The 17988-nt window shown below is 43.5% G+C and overlaps 1 protein-coding gene across 1 annotated transcript in view; it reads left to right on the top strand.

Annotated features, from left to right (window-relative positions):
* The window catches only part of LOC139654811 (eukaryotic translation initiation factor 4 gamma 3-like), a 62411-nt gene that overhangs the window by 2487 nt on the left and 41936 nt on the right, over positions 1 to 17988 (top strand). The window contains exons 2-5 of the mRNA XM_071531992.1: positions 8163 to 8235; positions 10946 to 11113; positions 12094 to 12186; positions 13077 to 13109. Of these exons, the coding sequence (XP_071388093.1) occupies positions 8163 to 8235; positions 10946 to 11113; positions 12094 to 12186; positions 13077 to 13109 (367 nt within the window). The remainder of the gene's footprint in view (positions 1 to 8162; positions 8236 to 10945; positions 11114 to 12093; positions 12187 to 13076; positions 13110 to 17988) is intronic.

The raw sequence follows: 17988 nt of genomic DNA, 5'->3' as shown, positions 1-17988 counted from the left end.
TATCCCCCCCAGAGATCCACCCTTGTGACTAATGTGATTTTGATTTACATTTCTGAACCCCTCTTGATGCTGCTATGGCCAGTGATCTGGTGATGCTAGCGGACATGTCTGTCTGTTAAAAATAATAGGACAAACTTGTGGTAGGCATCAAAGTAATAGTAGTTTATAAGACTGTAATTACTGTTGCTGTAGCTTTTCAGGGATAGTAGAGATTAGAGTTAGCCTAATTGGTTTACAGCTACATTATATTATGATTCAATGCATATGGGTACATGCCTATGCATGTGGGAAATGAAAATTCAATTAAAACGTGCACAAATGTACTGATGGAATACATTCATTCCATAGTAATTACACCAGCTAAATATTTACCAATGTGGGCACCAGGGTTTTGGGTGCAGCAAAGATCATCGATAGATGCCCTCTTTAAAAAATGAATTCTTATTAAGTACAATGTCAACCAACTTCTCAAAGAAAAAAACATGACAATCCACAACTCCCATCAGGATTCCAATACACTCAACGACACTGCCTTTGATTTTCTTGTCTATTGAATACCGGCCATGTGAGTGTCGCAGCTCGTCTGCCCTTTTGCTCTCCCCTGCCCTCTGAGGTCAGGAGTGTGGGAGCATGTTATGTTCCGTCTGGCCTGCGCTCCCAGTGGATGGGATTTCCCACTCAGGGGATGTTCCTGTGTCGGTGTGTGTGTGTGTGTGTGTCTGTGTGTGTGTCTGTATGGAGTTTGAGATGCGCAGGGGTTGAGAGCGGGTGGATGGTGAGGTGTGTGTGTGTGTGTGTGTGTGTGGGGTGGGGGGCAGTTTGTTTCTGTTCCTGGTTGCCAGAGAAACACCCAGCGCATGCGGCTGCTGCTGCACACCCCAGACAATGGCAGCACTGCTTAGCATTCAGAGCGAGAGGCCAAGGCGGCGCTTCCCACCATCTGCCAACAAAGGCCCAGGTCAGCCAGCCTGCCTCAGCCCTCCCTCCCTCCTTCCCTCCCTCCCTCCCTACCTCACCTCAGCCTACTGCTGGCCTGGTAGAGGGAACTAATGGCCTCACTTCTCCCCACTCTCCCCTCCTTGTCTTTCCTTCATCCCCTCCCCCCTTAGCTTTTATCGTACAGTACCTTCATCCCTCTTTCATTAGGCGCACTCCTTTTCCTCTGTCTCCCAACTTTGCTAATTTTATAAATTCTTTGTCCTCATTTGCGTTCCCATAAAAAAGAATGACAGCATGGGCTAATAAAGAACAATCAAGTTGAGCGTAGCCTGTGAGCCAGGCAAGCAAACACTTTAATTACGCAGCCGGTATTTGTAGAGTTATAGTTACAGTTAGGTAATGTATGTACCCAGCTGGTAGGTCACACAGTGCAGTGGTCCCATATTCCAGGACAGGTGTGTGCAGCCTACATGTTGAGATATTCTCATGAGCGCACTCACTGTGGGGTGTTAAAAATAAACTGCTGAGTTGTTATGAGCTGGCATTCAGTGCGGCCCAGGTCTGTTCCTTGCAGAGAGGGAGTGTCACCAGCACACTCAACCCTACACTGAGTGCACAAAATATTAGAACCACCTAACCAATATTGAGTTTAGCCCCCTTCTGTGCAATCTGTCTCAATTGTCTCAAGGCTTAAAAATCCTACTTTAAACTGTCTTCTCCCCTTCATCCACATCTCTTCATCATGATCAAAGTGCTTTTAGAAAGTGAAATGCATAATAAGTGGTAACTTTGATCTGGATTCACCTGGCCAGTCATGGAAAAAAGCAGATGGTCCTAATATTTTGAATTTAGCTTTTGACACCCCTTCTGCTTTTTGCCACCTAGAAGTGCAGATTGGCCGTCTGTCTCGTTACTTTGAATATTTCATGTAGGATCGTGTTGCCATGCCATTGCCGAGAAGAGTTATTTGAGACCTTAGCCTGGATATTGGTTAAAATAGTTGTTTTCTTGCAGTTTTGCAGTGTTGTCAGATTTAATTAAAGGATAATTCTGGTTATTTTGCAACCCATTATTTTCCTAGTTTTTGCCATAATGATGATTGATTGTGTTAAAGATGTAGTCGCTTACTTCACTGTAGAGCTTTACGTACCTTCAGTTCGCGGGGAGCGCTGCTCTTCAATACACACCCAGAAGCAAAACACAATCTCCAATAGCTGAGCCCAAAAAGAGATTAAAACACGCCCTTCCAACACAATAACGCTCACGCTGCAATGGGACCAGCATACATCAGATTTTCCGATCATTCATTTGAGCATTATGCAATTGGGAAGTACACTGTTCAAGTACTTTGATGCAGCGTTCATGTTATATTGGATTTTCCATAAATGCGAACTGCTGACTGGGAAAAAACATTCACATCAACCTCCTAGTGGTAATTACAAGTAGGATATGTGGGAAGTTTTTGCAGGCTCTGTTATCTCACACTTGTGGAAGTGTGTCAACACAAGCAGTAAACATAGCAGGGAATCCACCGATGTCGGCAGTTCAAGGTATTAAAAATCAAAATTATGATTTATATTCACACTAGTGCAATCAACGGTACTTACGAAATATATGCTGTAGATTGTTTATGGTTGATTTTAAATTAATAAATACAAAAGATTTTGGATGTGGCGGTTCCAAGTAGTAAAACATTAATACTTTCAAGCTGAAGCTATGAAGGCCTGTTTTTCTGTTTCTTCTAATATGACCTGAACGCAGCAGAAAACCGGCAGCCAGCAAAGTAAACAAGGAAGTGACTGAGCAGTGCTAAAAAGTATCAAATGGTTTATTGTAACTATAAATGCTGTGATAATTGTTCAATCACAGCTATTCAAAGACATGGAACTGCAGTGTGAGTGTTACTGTGTTAATAGGATGTGTTTTAAAGGCTTTTTGGATTCAACTGCTGGAGATTGCATTGGCCCTCTGAGTTCAAAATTGCTCTCCGATACACACTCAATTAGTTGTCATGATGACAAAAACTAGGAAAATAAGGCCCAGATTGAAAATAAACAGTTAATGAAGTGCTCTTTCAGGGGAGTATGGTCTTGTTGATGGTTCATACTTAAAAACAAATAAGGCTAATCTTTTAATAGGAGAAAGCTTGGCTATAGAATACCTCCAGGATCAGTATGGCCAAAGATTTGGTTTGTACAAGAATTGAATCCACCGACCTACCACCTATTGTCAGTACTGTAGTGAAAGAGCAGTCTCAGCAACAGCAGGCAGGCAGTTAGAGCTTTGTGAGCTCTGTGTTTATCCACCGGTGTGTGTGTGTGTGTGTGTGTTTGAGAGAGACTGTGTGTGTGAGTGGCCAGTGGGCCAGCAGGGAGAAGGAGGGTTTGTGTCTGCACCATCTGGGCCGTCTCCACTCACTTCCTGTGCCTCCACTCTGAACCCAATGCACTGATTTTCAGGTAGCCTGCACCGAGGGCAGAGGCTGGGTCATTGTAAAGAGAGATGGGAGGATCCTGTTGGCCCATAAAAAATAGAGGCCATATTTATGTGACGTAAGGCTGCGCTGCTGTGACACACAGAAATTGCCTATGTGTAATATGGCAGTGGCAAACATAACTGTTAAATATTGGTGGTATTTGTCTGTAGAACAGCTAAGTCAGCAAAAAACGAAGCTCATCTCTCACTCTGACCCTCTCTCGCCTCTTGTTCTTGGGTATTTAAGGGATGTGATTTGTCAGGGTTGGGGTGTTGGCCACACAACTCAATTCATCCATTGATTTCTAGCGGGAGATTACGGTTTTCCTGCCTTTTTTGTCTTTCTGATCACATCTCTGCTATTTGTAAGTCTGTATCTCCTCCTGTCACTCCATTTCCCTCCCTCTCACTCACTCACATATTCAGCGCTTAAGTGGCTTTACAGTAAGCTAATGATGAAGCAGGAGCAGCACCAGCTTTTCCTCCCATGCGGCTCTAAGGGTCAAGGGACAGTGGGGGAGTGGCTGCAGCTACTTTATGATCTCCCAGGTGAGCTAGGGTCAACATAGACTCAGTTTAGGCTGTGGTTCCCAGCAGGTTTTGCTCGGGATACAAATTTTACCCTGGCAACACCATATTAGATAAGAACACTGTCCCCCCCCCCAAAAGTGGGTCTCCTGACCCACTCCCGACCGCTGGTCTTGGGGATTCCCCCTTCACAAAAGAGGCAAACCCCATTATGCATAGAGGCTCCTACTCTCTAACCGCACATAGTGGGGATTTTTCTGTAAAATTCTGCAGGTTGGACTCAGGCTTCAGTATTGTTCGTGCAGCTACGCATGCGGGCGGAGTTTCCCCAGAAAGAGTTGTTTTACAACATCTGTGGGATGCTGATTTGAAATGTTTACCCTTTTCTACTATGTGTTGTCTGCTCTGGAGAAAAGGTGCTGTAAGTACAGCGTTGTGTTTTTGATTAGGCTTGCATTCAATACCCACTTCAAAGACAACAGCTTTATTTTATTTAGCCTAACTGATATTGTATTCAGTATAAGCAACCTTTTAGGCCTCAAGCCATTTCCAAGTTATAGCACTTGATATTTAAATCACTTCATGAGTGATCTAAAGGATGCGCTTCTAAAAACACAAACCTCCTAAATGCACGCTTAGAGCGTCAGGCAGAAATTAACTGTCTTCCCTTGTCCTTCCAGTTTGGATAGTTGGCATCCTTGAGATATATGTCAATTAGATCTGTGACACCCTCCTCCATCCGCATGATGCATTTCATTATATGTCCCATCCATGTATCATAGTAAGCCAGGGTCAAATGCAAATCAGTCACCAATGGCCTCCTTTTGTCCAGTTTCAGTTGGCTGGCTGTTGCAGGTGATTACTCTGCAAATAAACCATCTTAATTTTACACTGACAGTCTCATTTTGTGAGGCAATATCCCTGTTGTAAGTCTTTAATATGACATTGTGCTTGCCCTCTCTCTTCAAGCGGAAAATTAATGAAGATCAAACAAATGACTAAGGTGTAATTAGTGCGGTCAGCCACTTTCATGGTTGTGCCTGGCACATGCAGCTGAGCTTGACTGCAAAGTGTCTGCATCCATCTGGTTACCTGGCCTTGCACATGCAGGGCTTGACATAAGTGATGTGTTGCTTTAGGACATTTTCTTTTCCCAGCATGATCACCTGGACATGACTGCATGAATACACAACCTCAACTCAACTGTCATGCCCTTGGAATGTTTTCACCACCATCACTCGGTCTTCAAACTGCAAATGGGCAAAGTAACTTTGACAGGGGGTGGGGAAAAAAAGTCATGTCCTTGCCACACTGCTTTAGTTTGGTAAAGAAGTGAAGCAAACTGATAGCAAGGGCAAGACATCACTATGGGCAAGTGGGAGAGCCAGCGTTGTTAGCTGACGATTGATGAGCCCACACAGGAATAGTGTAGCCAAAAGTTGCAAAAGTTTTTATGTTAATTTTGCTGTAAGGCTTGTCCAAGACCAGCATTTTTTGGTCCGTTAAATAGAATCATTTTGCAAGTTGTCCAGAAGAAGAATAAAAACAACTTGTTTTTTCTTTGTCAAGTTTCCAATTAAATTTGCAGTTTTCTGTTAAATGTTAATTGCCAGTGAAATATATTTCATGTTCAGTATCACCTGTTAGGTGTCACCCAGAACGTGATGTTTGGAAACTTATTCCAGCTAAGGGCTTGACACAAGTGTTTCACTTCAAACAGTACAGCTAATTTGTGGCAGAAAAAACATGGTGCATGACTACAGGTGTTTGCCCTGTTTCTTTGAGATGGCAGAAATCTGCGTGCTTCCTTTCAGCCAGCTAAATGATAATTTGTTTTCACAATTTGGCTGTAATTACAAGAAAAAAAAGAAGATTTTTGACACATCCAGCTGAGGCTGTAATGGCAAATTAATTTGAGATTCATGACTAAAGTGTGCTGCAGCGAATGGATTGGTGATGTTGGAAATAATGATACAGCATAATTTGTGTGTTATATGTAACTATTGGCCAAATATGCTATTTTGCAGTTCCTCCTATTCCTGTTGGATATACATTTTGGCAAGGGAAAATTAACATTTACATTTTCTGAGGGTAATGCAAAATGATTAAATTTGAACCATGCACATGTGACCATACAAGAACCTGTAGAATCTAGGTTGTATAACCCTGTGGTAGCAACACCAGTGTTGACACTAGCCTTTTGCACTGGTCGCTTACCCTCTATATTCATGTCTCTGGAAATGATTATGTGACATAAAGTTCATGCCTCTGCACATAGATTGCCTAAGGACAATTCAGCAGTAAATAGCAATTGTCACAAATGGATCAGATTGTAATTCCAGTAAGAGTCTCGCAGTCTGGCCTGCCAAATCCCAGAGGGTGTCAGCTGTCTCGTCTCACCTGATAATTTTTCCCTTCACTATCCCTGCGCCCGACGCTGTTGACGACGACCTCTGACCCCCAGGTGGAATTGTGCCTGTTGCCTCAGTGGGCTGAGCCCAGCTTTCACCTGTCTACGGCTCTCTCCCTGCTCTCTGTTTACATTCCCAGATGCCCCTGCCAACCAGCGGTCACCTAGAGCAGACAGATCAGGTTGCCTCGCTGTCAATAGCCCCCAGCCCCTCTCTCCGTCTTTCTCCCTCTCTCCCTCGCTCTCTTATTGGCCTGGGTAAAATAGTATATGTTAATAATTCTTACCATTTATTTTTTCACCTGCTTAGAGTGCCAAGTGGGTTGGATTTACCGCATTAGGGCAATTCAGATTGTAACAGGTAATCTGTCACTGGAAGTACACAACCTTCAAATGCTTTGCTGTGATTGTGTAGTCTTTCTGGTACTCACTATGTGGTAAATCTCTCCTGCCTGGTACTCCAAGCATGTTAAAACAAATATTAGGAATTGTAAATACTGTTTTGCCCCTTGCACAATTTATTGATTCAGTTTTATTGTGCATCTGTCATGTCAGCGTGAAGAGACACAGCCTCTAATTGCTGTTCATTTCTGTGTGTGCGTACATGAGCGTGTACGTTTTGTGGTGTTTTTCCCAAATTCCCCAGCCACAAAACGGATCATGCCTTTGCCGTACTTGTGCTTTTTAAATCTGCGTCTTCTGTCAAGCTATTCTTTCTCTCTTTATCTCCCTCTCTCCCTTTCACTCCCTCTCGTGTTCTCTGTGAGGAGTGGAGGTGTCGGCAGGGTGCCAGGAGAGACGACGGCCCCTGCAGGCAAGAGCACAGTAAGGGAGAGGGCTTAGGGGAAAGAGAGGCGTGATTCGGGTGAAAGGAAGAAAGCCAGACGCTCCGTTTCCCTTAAACCATGTGACCAGCAGGGCCTAAATTTCTCTGTCACAGACAACTGCCTGAGCAGGTTACTAACTACTGGTGTTCTCTCTTCTGTCTGGCTGTTATACACTCCCTCTCTCCTCTCTAACACATGAGTGATGCCTCCCGGTGAGTCTCATTATCACATGTTCCAGACACCATAAAGAAATCGGAACGTCACCTACACTTTGTGCGCAGTTAATTCCATGAGGGTTAATCAAGCCAAATATAGGTTTTTAATAGTGTTGTGGCAGGACTTTTCTTTGATTTCTTAGACTGCCCTTAAGCAAAAGAAGGAAGAATGAATAATGGATTGCAGTTCCTACCTTTCCTATGTTTTTTTCTGAAAGTACTGAGCAGTTGTCCATTCTCAAGCTCTGTCAGTTCCCTTTGTGGGAGGTCTGGATCGGTCCAGAAATCCATGTCGGGATTTCCCTTGAACACGTGCAGAATGGTGAAGGTACATGGTGTACTCTTGGAGATGGGGCATTTTGGGTGGGGTGGAGGGGGGGGAAAGGGCTGTAGGGGATGAGAGAAAATCCTTAAAAATCAAAGTAGCCGAGCACATCGGGGTTGAGGAAAGCCCTTTGGATTTGAATCAGCTAAAAGTATTGCATAAAAACTTCCTAATGTGCCAGCAAAGTTCTGGAATTAAGTAATTTCAGCAGAGTTGTGTTAAAGTTATTCACTAAACAGGAACCGCTGGATAAAGTGTCCTTGAGTGGTGTGGTCAGCAGCGTTTCGACTTAGACACATCTTTGTGTAGTACAGAAAACATGACCGGATTCTTGCCTGTTGACCTGTCTGTGTCCCTGTATTTCTGTCACCGACTCTCGCCTGTCATGCGACCCGTTTTTGGTCTTCAGTTGTCTTTTTTTCCCTTAACACACCACTTTCCAGAATCCCACGGGTTCAGCCATCACTGGACGACCGAATCTTCCCCACACAGCCTGGAGTCGCTGCAGTCTACGGCGTGAGTCACTGCATAGAACTCCTTTCTCTCACACACATACACTAATGTATACAGCATACACACAAATTGCATACTTTAAAAAAAGACACTCCTGTATGGCACATATACACTGCGCAGATCGCCACACTTACATATACGGTATTCACACAGGTCTTTCCCATGATTGCTCATACCACATACAGTTTATGCAACTCCCCTTCAACACACACACACCCTAGCCTGCTTCCCCCAGTCTTGGTTCACCACACCTCACACTGGTCTAACACTGTTTCAGAACATCGCAAGGTAGTCCATTATGTAGAAAATAGCTGAATTAGTCTGTAGGATTATTGTTAGTATTTAGTGTTATTTACTTGTCTCTTGTCATAACTTGGAAGGTATGTCCCACCAATGCCCTGTATGTTTATTCTTTATTTGTGTGTGTGTGTGTGTGTGTGAAGGAATGCGTGTGTGTGTATTTCAGATTTTTAGCACAAAAAGGAGAAGGCATATTTTTTTAAGACACAATGCTGTAATCTGACCGCAGGAGGCCTTCTTTGGAAATGTTGTCACTTCAGGGAACCACTGCCATTCACTGGCAGTTCATCAACATTCCCCTCCCCATCAGATCTTTGTCAAATAATTGCCACATAATTGGAGTTTAGGACATCAGGTATTCAATGAAATTCAGTCACAGAACGAAACAAAATTTACTTTCATATACGTATTTTACCATGTATTGTCCTGGGTGGCAAACCATACCTGTCTACCCAAATAGGAAAACAAATGGAAAACAAACCCTGCATGGCAGTATCATGCATGTGTTTGTCTTTACACAGTCCTCCCATCGTCTGGGACTGAGATGACCCACACCCTTCACAAATGGTCATATGTTATGCAGCAATCCTCTGCCTCTCGGTGCACTGCTATGCTGATCTGGGCTTCTCCATCCTATGCTGAGCCAAATGTGCATTTACCTGGAGGGCAGTGATCTGTGTGGGGGTTGGGGAGACTTGGGAAGCTACTGAGTAGTGAACATCCGACCAATAAAGATACGGATATCCCTTTGGTCACTGTCGCACATCTTATAAATGAATGTGCATACTTCAAAAATGGGAGATAAGAACATCAATTTTATTTTAATTCATGTTTTATCGTTTTTCTTGCGCAAAATGAACAGAGCTGACAGAATAAGTACAAGTGAGAGTCGCCACTGCTCTATACTGAAGCTGTCAGTTGTAGAAAAATAAAGGCTAATGTGTTTTGTTAGCCTTGTTAGCCTTCTGGTGCTCTTGTCTCTGTTGCCTCTGACTTTCACAGGCAAAGAAATATACCTAAGAAACGTAATGCGATAGCACGATATATAATGCCTCCAGCGATGAAAAGTGTCTGACATGTGAGAGTAACATTAAATCTAGTTGCGCATTGCACAATAAAGTCATTCCTGTATGCATAAAGATAGACTTTGAGGCTATGTATCTACTGCAATGTTCTGGTGCTCAAAACATTGCAGGTTTCACAAGATTTTCTAGCTCTGTAGGTTCATTTTAGGGGGATAGCTGCAATAATGATGACATCGGTAGAAATAAACCGTGCCCGTGGAAGACTTTGGTCTGCTGTGTGACGGACGGCTGGGTTTACACACCCTCCTCTCCTTTCCCTTCTCCCCATGTACAGCTCCTATACTGCCGCTCGCCGCCCCTCCCCCACCCCATCACTCTGTATGTCCTCAGAATCAGTCATTTGCCTGAAGCAGAGCAGGCTCCTCCCCTGGCAACAGCAGCTAGATTAGCTGCTTTATCCCAGGTCAGCTGAGGGAAGTGGGCCACACAGACAAGATAGAGAGATACAGCAGGGATTGATACAGATTGTAGCCTATAGTGCTTGATAGATACTGTAGGAAAAAATAGCAGTTTGGAGATGTCAGTTTTTAGATGTTGGTTATCTAAGTAGCTCTCTTAAGGAGCTTTAACAGGTCTAACTGTAAGATTTTGTAGATAAAAAAAAGCCTTGGAGAGTAGAGGTGGGTTGACCAGCTTTCCTGGCTGTCTTGCTTGCCTGCCTGCTGCTCTCTGCCTGCAGTATCACATCTCATTCCCCAGTGTGCCAGGCCTGCTGCGGCAACAAGCAGCACCTGCAGTGGTGCCAGCCCACAGCTGCAGCAGCCAAGGCACATCATGCCACACCATGGGCTAAGAGTTGAGTCAGATCTCATCCTTGCAAATGGTCTGAGTGCATTCACCCTGCTGGTGCCAACCCTTAGCCCTCTGTAGGCCTGTATCAACAAGGTTTGTTTAGCATGACTCAATTGATTCCATTATGCCAGGCACACTCAATCTATCACAGATGAGTGGGATTTTAATATGGTTATTTGACCCAGTTTTGTAGTGTGAGGCCTCTGCAGCCCCAGACATCCTTACACAGCATGGTTTGGCACAGCAGGCTCTAGGAGAGGCCAGGGCCCAGTCTCAGCCAGTCCGAGCCCAGCAGGCTACAACACACATGCACAGCACAGGTCTTCACCTCTGCACACATACAGGAGCTAATCCCCAAGCTTGAGCACTTAATTTACATTCCACAGTAGGAGGGAGGACTAATGACCTGTGGAATCCTGCCACTGCTGTTCCTTCTCTCCATCCGTGTGTGTTAGTGTGTGTGTGTATCAGTCTCTTTCCTCTCAGGCAATCATACACTGTCTGTCTATCTAACCTCACCACTTGTTGTGATACAGGTACAAAGGCACGCTGGCCCTCCTTACACTGCTCACGACATCACAAAGGGACACCCTAGCTTGGCGGGCACCCCGCCCGGTCATGCCCACTCCCCGGCGCTCTCTCAGGTATCAGTACCCACAGCTTCCCCATATCGCTACCCTAAGGGCTGGGAGGCAGGCGGAGGGGTGAGTTTGTCACTGTGTCCGCCGTCATCCTCTCTTCACCATTGATCTGTCCGTCTGTCTGCCTGCCTTTTATTACCCTATATTGTTTGTCTTTTCTTCTGTCAGTTTTTTTCTGTTCATCTGTTTTCTATTTCACAGTGTTCCTAATACAGCAGCAAGCCATGTGTGCATGAGTGTATTGTTTTCATGAAATTGAGATAAATGTCCAATTAAAACAGGCCCAAGCTGTAATGCAACTGTTCCTGTGCACTGCTGCCCACAGTAAAAGTAAAACACATCAGTCTTAATGATGAATATTCTGCAAGACATCAGCAACACGGAAGCTGCTGCCCTGCCTCTTTGCTGTTCCCTCTGAGAAAGTCCTCTAAATAAAGAGTTAATCAATTTCTCATAAAGACAGAAAGTCAATGGCATTGCTGCTGTGATGCTGGCATCTCCGGCTGCCTTGCTCACAAGCGCGTTGAATCTGTGACTCAGCCTTTCTGGAAGTGTGTGACTATGCTGTGAGGAACCCAGTTGTTCCTCTTCTCTGTCATGGCCTAATGGCCCACTGCCTCACCCTAAAGCAGCTCCACTCACTCACCAGCCTCCTATAAATAGCGCTATCACCCAGCACAAACTTAAATTATCTCAACCATACCAGCACCAGCTCGAAGAAGAGCAAGCAGAGCTGCTTCAGCCCTCCTCTGCTCAGCTCTGCCGCATACTTGACGAGGAATAAAGGAACGTAGGATGTGTGGTCCGTCAGTGGAACAATGTTCATCTTTGCTCAGCAGTTTTTTTTTCCCAGCAACATCCAGAGTATATTCACACTTACACTTGTATGTTGTTTAGTACATTGTAGAGGAATGTTACAGTTGGCCTGTGAAAGTGTGAAATGTCGAAATGAAATGACCAATGAGTGATGGCTGTACATCTCCAGGTTTGTATATAACCGCCCTTCAACCCTCTCTCCCTCTTTCCATTTCTTCCTTGGACAGTCTCCATACAACCCTGGACAGAATGCTGGCTCCGCCCCTCTAGTGTATTCTCCCCAGACACAGCCAATGAATGCACAGCCACAGAGTCGCCCGGTAAGTGTCCCTCTCTCCTGCGCCCTTCCCCGGGTGTCAACTTTATAGCACGTCTGCGTCAGACAATCCAAGCAGATTGTGTTCCACTGCGATTGCTATGGAAGATCACGATGTCGTTGAGTCAGAGATGGAGAGGTCTCATGTTGAGAAGCCACGCAGAGCTGCTTAAATGTTGACTGATCTCAATATGGTTTTGGCAGTGATGCATTTCACTGTTGGCTGTATTTCTATATTGTGGTCTCGTTTATTACCCCATAATAAATAACCAAATGATATTATCTGCACTTTGCAAGCACATTATGTATACATAGGCCTCGTAAGCATTTTCTGTTCATCTCGCTCGGCTCCTGCCCAGCCCCCTCCTTGTCATCAGGACACTAAGGGCTACCGGAGCTCGGTCAAATAGTATTTGCACATACCGGTAAATCGTAGTTTGCTTTAAACTGTTTGGTTACAATGGCAGGGTTTTCCCATTGAGGGCAATATAGTGAATGCCATAAAGCTTAGAGAATCACAGGAAATTATTTGAAATCCAGTATAGTATAGTATACCTCACAGCATGCAGTTCGTATATTTTTATGTTTGGCAACTTAGCCTGACATTATCTACATTGTCCTGATGCGGTAAACCCCACCCGTCTGGTACTCTAATCAGGTTAAAACGAACATTAAGCTATTATTTGCAAATACACTTTGACCCAGGTCTGAGTGCTGCATCATCTTATGTCCTTAAAGCTTTGTTGCTGTGTGTGGTTTTGTATTGGCGAGCATCTGCCTGTCATTGCTCATCTTATCTTTGTGTCTCTCTCTTGTGCCCTTTCTCTTCTCCCTCCCTGCTTTGCCATCACTGCTTCAATCTCCTTGCTGGACCTCTCCTCCCTCCCCCACCAGTTTGCCACGGGCCCTCGACCAACCCACCATCAGGTAATTTACCCCTGCTGAACGCCCCTCCTGCTCCCTCTTTTACATCATCATCATCATCATCAAAGCAGTTTCCTGGTACCTGCTGGCAAAGGGCTGCTCGTAGAGTGTCTGCAGTTCCTTAAAAATAAAATATCTAATTTGAAGGCCTTAAAATGTCTCACATACATTTAAATACAGCCTTTAATAGGTTTTAATTATCTCGTGATTTTTTTTTGTCACCGTGCTGATTTTTTAGCAAGAGATCAGCTGGTCACGAAGAGCTGTTTTCTGATGGGTGTGCGTTTTTTTTTTCTACTTTTCATGCTAATTTTTATGGCAAATTTGCTCTTAAAGTTCATTCTACCAAGCATTCAATAGGCCTTTAATAGTCCTTTTCAGACTTAAATTTAACTCGAAACCTGCAGGTGCCCTGTGCTTGGGCTCTCAGCGGAACTAGTAACCATGTTGGCACAGGATGTGTCCCAGTGATTATGAGGAAATTGAATTTCAAGCCTTTCCCTTATGTTCTCACATCTAGGCTCTGTCTCAAACGGCTAAAATGCTGCCTAATCAGGCAGCCTTCGGAGGCAGGGAGGCATGAAATCATGTCTCAATCGAATATTTACAAAAAATGCTGCTTGCTGAGGTGCCTCCAACTGGGCAGATTTTGAAGGCAGCATAGATGTATCCTTTGTTGATCAAGATATCCCACAATCCCGTGCGTCCGCTCCACTGCGCCGACAGAAAAAAAACAAATGGCGAGCAACAGCTCGGAGTTCGTGTACAAATGTAAGTTATTATTTTTTTAACCTCAGACTTTTTTTCTACCGAGAAATAGACAGTTTAGTCACTGAATATCCATTCTCATTTGATGTATAATGTTTATTTAAGAAATATGTTCCGACTTTCAGATTCACTGAAAACAGACTTTTTTAGGTTAGCCTATCTGTTATGTTAGCTTACTAAGCAGACCATTGAATTTTAGCTTAAAAGCCCGTTAAGTTATAGCCTAAACTGTTTTTTATTTAAAACGCAATGTTTGATCGTTGGTTCACCATTATTGAACTTCACCATTTCACAGGGTCGAGGGAGGATACCACTGCCTTTATTAAGGTCCGGCAGATGCAGGTCCAGACTATAGACTGGTCCAGACTTCACGGGGCAAAAAACTGCGCCCTGAATGGATGGAAGTAAGTTGAGCTGACAAAAGCACTTTTTGTTGTTTAGTAGTGAAAACATTCCCATCCCTAAATTCTACCAGTTGGCTATTCAACAGACAGTAATTATGTTGTAGAAGTAACCTGAATGTTAAACTATTACTACTAATGCTACAACTAGTATTACTACCTCCACTGTTACTACTAGGCTACTGCTATTACTGCTACTACTGTTATTACTACCATTACAACTGCTGTTACTCCTTCTATTACTATAATAAAAAATATAAAAAATTACTTAAATAGTCATGGTCGCCCACGTGGTCCTGCAAGGCAGACAGCTGAGCAGCAGTTTGGTCTCTCAGGTCACTGCCACTGACTCTCCATCTCCTCCTTCCTCTTCGCCAGGTTCTCCGTCCTCCACCGATAGGACATCCCCATTGCTCACACAGATGTTGTGCAGAATTGTACAAGCCATGACAACATCAGGAACGAAGTGGTGTCCACCTCCAGGGCGTGGAGGAAGATGGCCCTCCAACTGGTCTTCATTATGTCAAATGCTAGCTCAAAGACAGAGCGAGCTCTAGCATTGAACTTGTCAAGCCAGGTAAGTATTTATTTAAAATGGATTATCGCAAGCAATCCTTTCACATACTTTAGTCACATATGGAAAAATAATTAATAAATTAACCTGTTTTTGTTTTTTTATAAGGTGTCACCAGGGAGATGGGCCTCTCCATGCATGGATACCCTCCATCATCCAGAGGGAAGGTACCCTGTGGTGGATACACCCCTCGCCGATACAGCTTGCGGTTCCAATAAGACCAAGCTTCTGGCTCTCCAGCGGGTTTGATGCAGATGTGACATCCATCGATGGCACCCATCAACTTATTATTGCATAACTATTGTGTATATATAAGGGTTAGCATTAGTTGCATTAGTGTAATTGTGTTTTGTTATGTAGCTATGTAGTTATTTTTTATTGGTTATATATTTATGTTCAAATAAAGTACAAAAATCATTATAAAAATGGTTGATCATTTCATAGCAGAAACAGTACTAAAACGCGAGGCGCGCTGAGTGGACAGTGAACACAGAATGTTTATCAAGTGCGCTTGGACGGTTGCGCTACGGGTGTGCCTAGCACCCATACCAACTTCACGCGTTTGTTAGTAGTTATCTGAAATAATGAATTACCATCGCAGTAAAACTGTTGTAGTAGCTTTACTTCTTGATCTACATGTGGAGCAGAAAGATCTCGCCATGAATACATCCCTCTTTCTCTCTCGCTTTCAGGCTATGTGACATGCGGTGCGCTTGCGGAGTTCCAAAAAGTTGAGATGTTTTTATCTCAGCGTGCCATGGTCGCGCGTCGAAACGTGTGCGCGTCACGACCGCATCGGCCTCGCGTTTGTGCGCGTCTGCCGCGCGCCCCCATTGAAATGAATGGATTTGAGCGCGCAAAAGACGCGGCATGTGAACCGGCCCTAAGCAATGAAATGGTTATGAAAAGTAAACCTAGTAGTTGCTGAAGATATGTCATTTGAATTGCATGTTAAATATTTAATTGTAGTTCTTGGGTATTACTTAAATTGGTAAATTTTCTGTAATACTTCTGTAATACGTAATACTACTATTGTGGTTGTTATAATATTAACGTTAGCTATTTTATTAAATCTATATAAAATAAAAAAAATACTGAATACTATCACTAAAAAATATATAAGCAGTTATTCCAAATGACCAACAGGTGGCAGTATAACCGCTGTAACTGATGGCAGGTGTCGGTATTTGGCGATGTCATGATGTCGCGACGCATTGCTGCCTTGGGACGTCCATCTTAATCCAGATACCTTCCGTCTTAATCCAGATACCTTCCGTCTTAATCCAGATACCTTTACAGGTACCTTCATACAAAAACGCTGCCTCCAAAGGACACTGCCTCGCTAGACAGCAAGCCAGCAGGCAGCTGCCTTCCGTTTGAGACACAGCCCTATTCTCCCTGCCTTTCTTACAGGTATTAGAGGTACAGGTATAGAGTATTATGCTACTAAGAGAAGATATTACTTTTTCCAGACTTTTTTTTTTTTCCGGGCATGGCATTTGAGCAAGAAAGGGGAGTGTTAGGAGTCTTATACCCAGCATTAGTATTGCATGCAACTCCAGTCCTGGTATAGTGCTGTGGTATTGAAGTAACTGCTCCAATACTTTTTTTTACTCCCAGAGTTGGTGTCTATTCTCTGTTAATGTGTTTAATTTAAGGCTGTAGCGATTAGTGCAATACTTCAGTTATAGGAGGCATAGTATGGGGTTGGGTTTGTTACAGCTGTGTTTTTTTTTAACTTGCAAATGTAAAGTCTGTTAAAAAAGAAGTCTGCTGTCTCTGGGCTATCTCTCTGTCTCCTCCATAGAATACACTGCTCTCTACCCCTTCCTTTGCATGAAGGGAGGGTAACATTTTGCAAGACAATCCTACATTTGAACTTTCTGTCATGCAGTTGGCTCAGTGGTCTTGTTGTAAGTCTAGGCTTGAGTAACATTTCCGGCCATTTACACATTAGTATTTTAGTTTCCCTTTCAACTTCCATTGAGTTCATTCCAGTTCAAAAGTGCATCTCAAACACCCTCAAGAGTCTTGACTGGGTTGAGCTTCGGCTTAGCTTCATGAACATTCCTTTAAGGTGCTACGTGTAGCATTTTAATGCCAATAAATCATTACCACATTAAAGGAAAACTCCACCCTCAGGGACATTCTTAAACTATTTGATATCATCAGTTGGTGATGTTCACTGCATTCCAGGTGTTATTCTGTGATGAAGTGTTGTGATTTACTTTTTTTTTTTTTTTTACCTCCACCTGCCTTGCCTACTTCAGTTAGTGATTTCCTACGTTTCTCAAAATAATTTGACAATCCTCAGAGAACAGGTATGAACTTGTAGCTTTCAATTAAAGGCGGGTGTCTTTAATCTAGCTAGCCGACAATGGGCCGTGTCTATGATGGCGGCCGTGGCCCATACTCAAAACGCAACATATCTTGTGGCCACATTGCATTCTGGTCTAGTGAGGCTCTGGTTTTCCAGCACATACAGAATTAAAGCTTTCAGACATTCTCGCAATGGCAACATCCTCTCGAGACCAGGTCTCATTTGTTCACTGTAATTGTGCCAGGGTATCACAGTTAATTTGACAATGATATATTGATGTTTAAAAATGCTACACGGAGCAGGTCAAGAGGGTCTAGATTGGTCTAGATAGCTGCACCCAAAGTACAAACCACATGGCCACGAATAGAATAGAATAGAATAGAATAGAATAGAATAAACTTTATTGTCCAGCCGAGGGAGGAAAATGGAAATAAAAATTAGACAGCCATCTGATTGTTTAGATCTCAATGTGGCTTTATATAAATTATAGATTTTTGAGATAGGAAAAAATTGACTGAATATGGGAGTGCAGGTTATTCAGTGAAATTAACACATTATTATCCTAGGTGGCACAGCATAATACTAGCCCATGGTCAGGTAGGCTATAGTCAAGGAAAGAGCCCAGCACAGTTCAGAGTGCACCAACTCCAGTGTGTGACTGTGATCATGGCTTTTAGTCTTAGGTAATTTAGATTCTCCATCCTTTCAGACAGTTGACACTTTGATAACTAATATCATTAGGTTATGAAGAGCATGTTAATGCGTTCATGACTGGTGATGCGCTATTTATGATGTCGTTTGTGTATTTGCCTTGTGCAT

The sequence above is a fragment of the Centroberyx affinis genome, unplaced genomic scaffold, assembly GCF_046629955.1.
Source record: "Centroberyx affinis isolate AG114_WGS23_722 - 3 ecotype Tasmania unplaced genomic scaffold, CSIRO-AGI_Caff_v1 ptg002153l_1, whole genome shotgun sequence".
Lineage (NCBI taxonomy): Eukaryota > Metazoa > Chordata > Actinopteri > Beryciformes > Berycidae > Centroberyx > Centroberyx affinis.
This window is presented reverse-complemented; position numbering and strand designations above follow the sequence as displayed.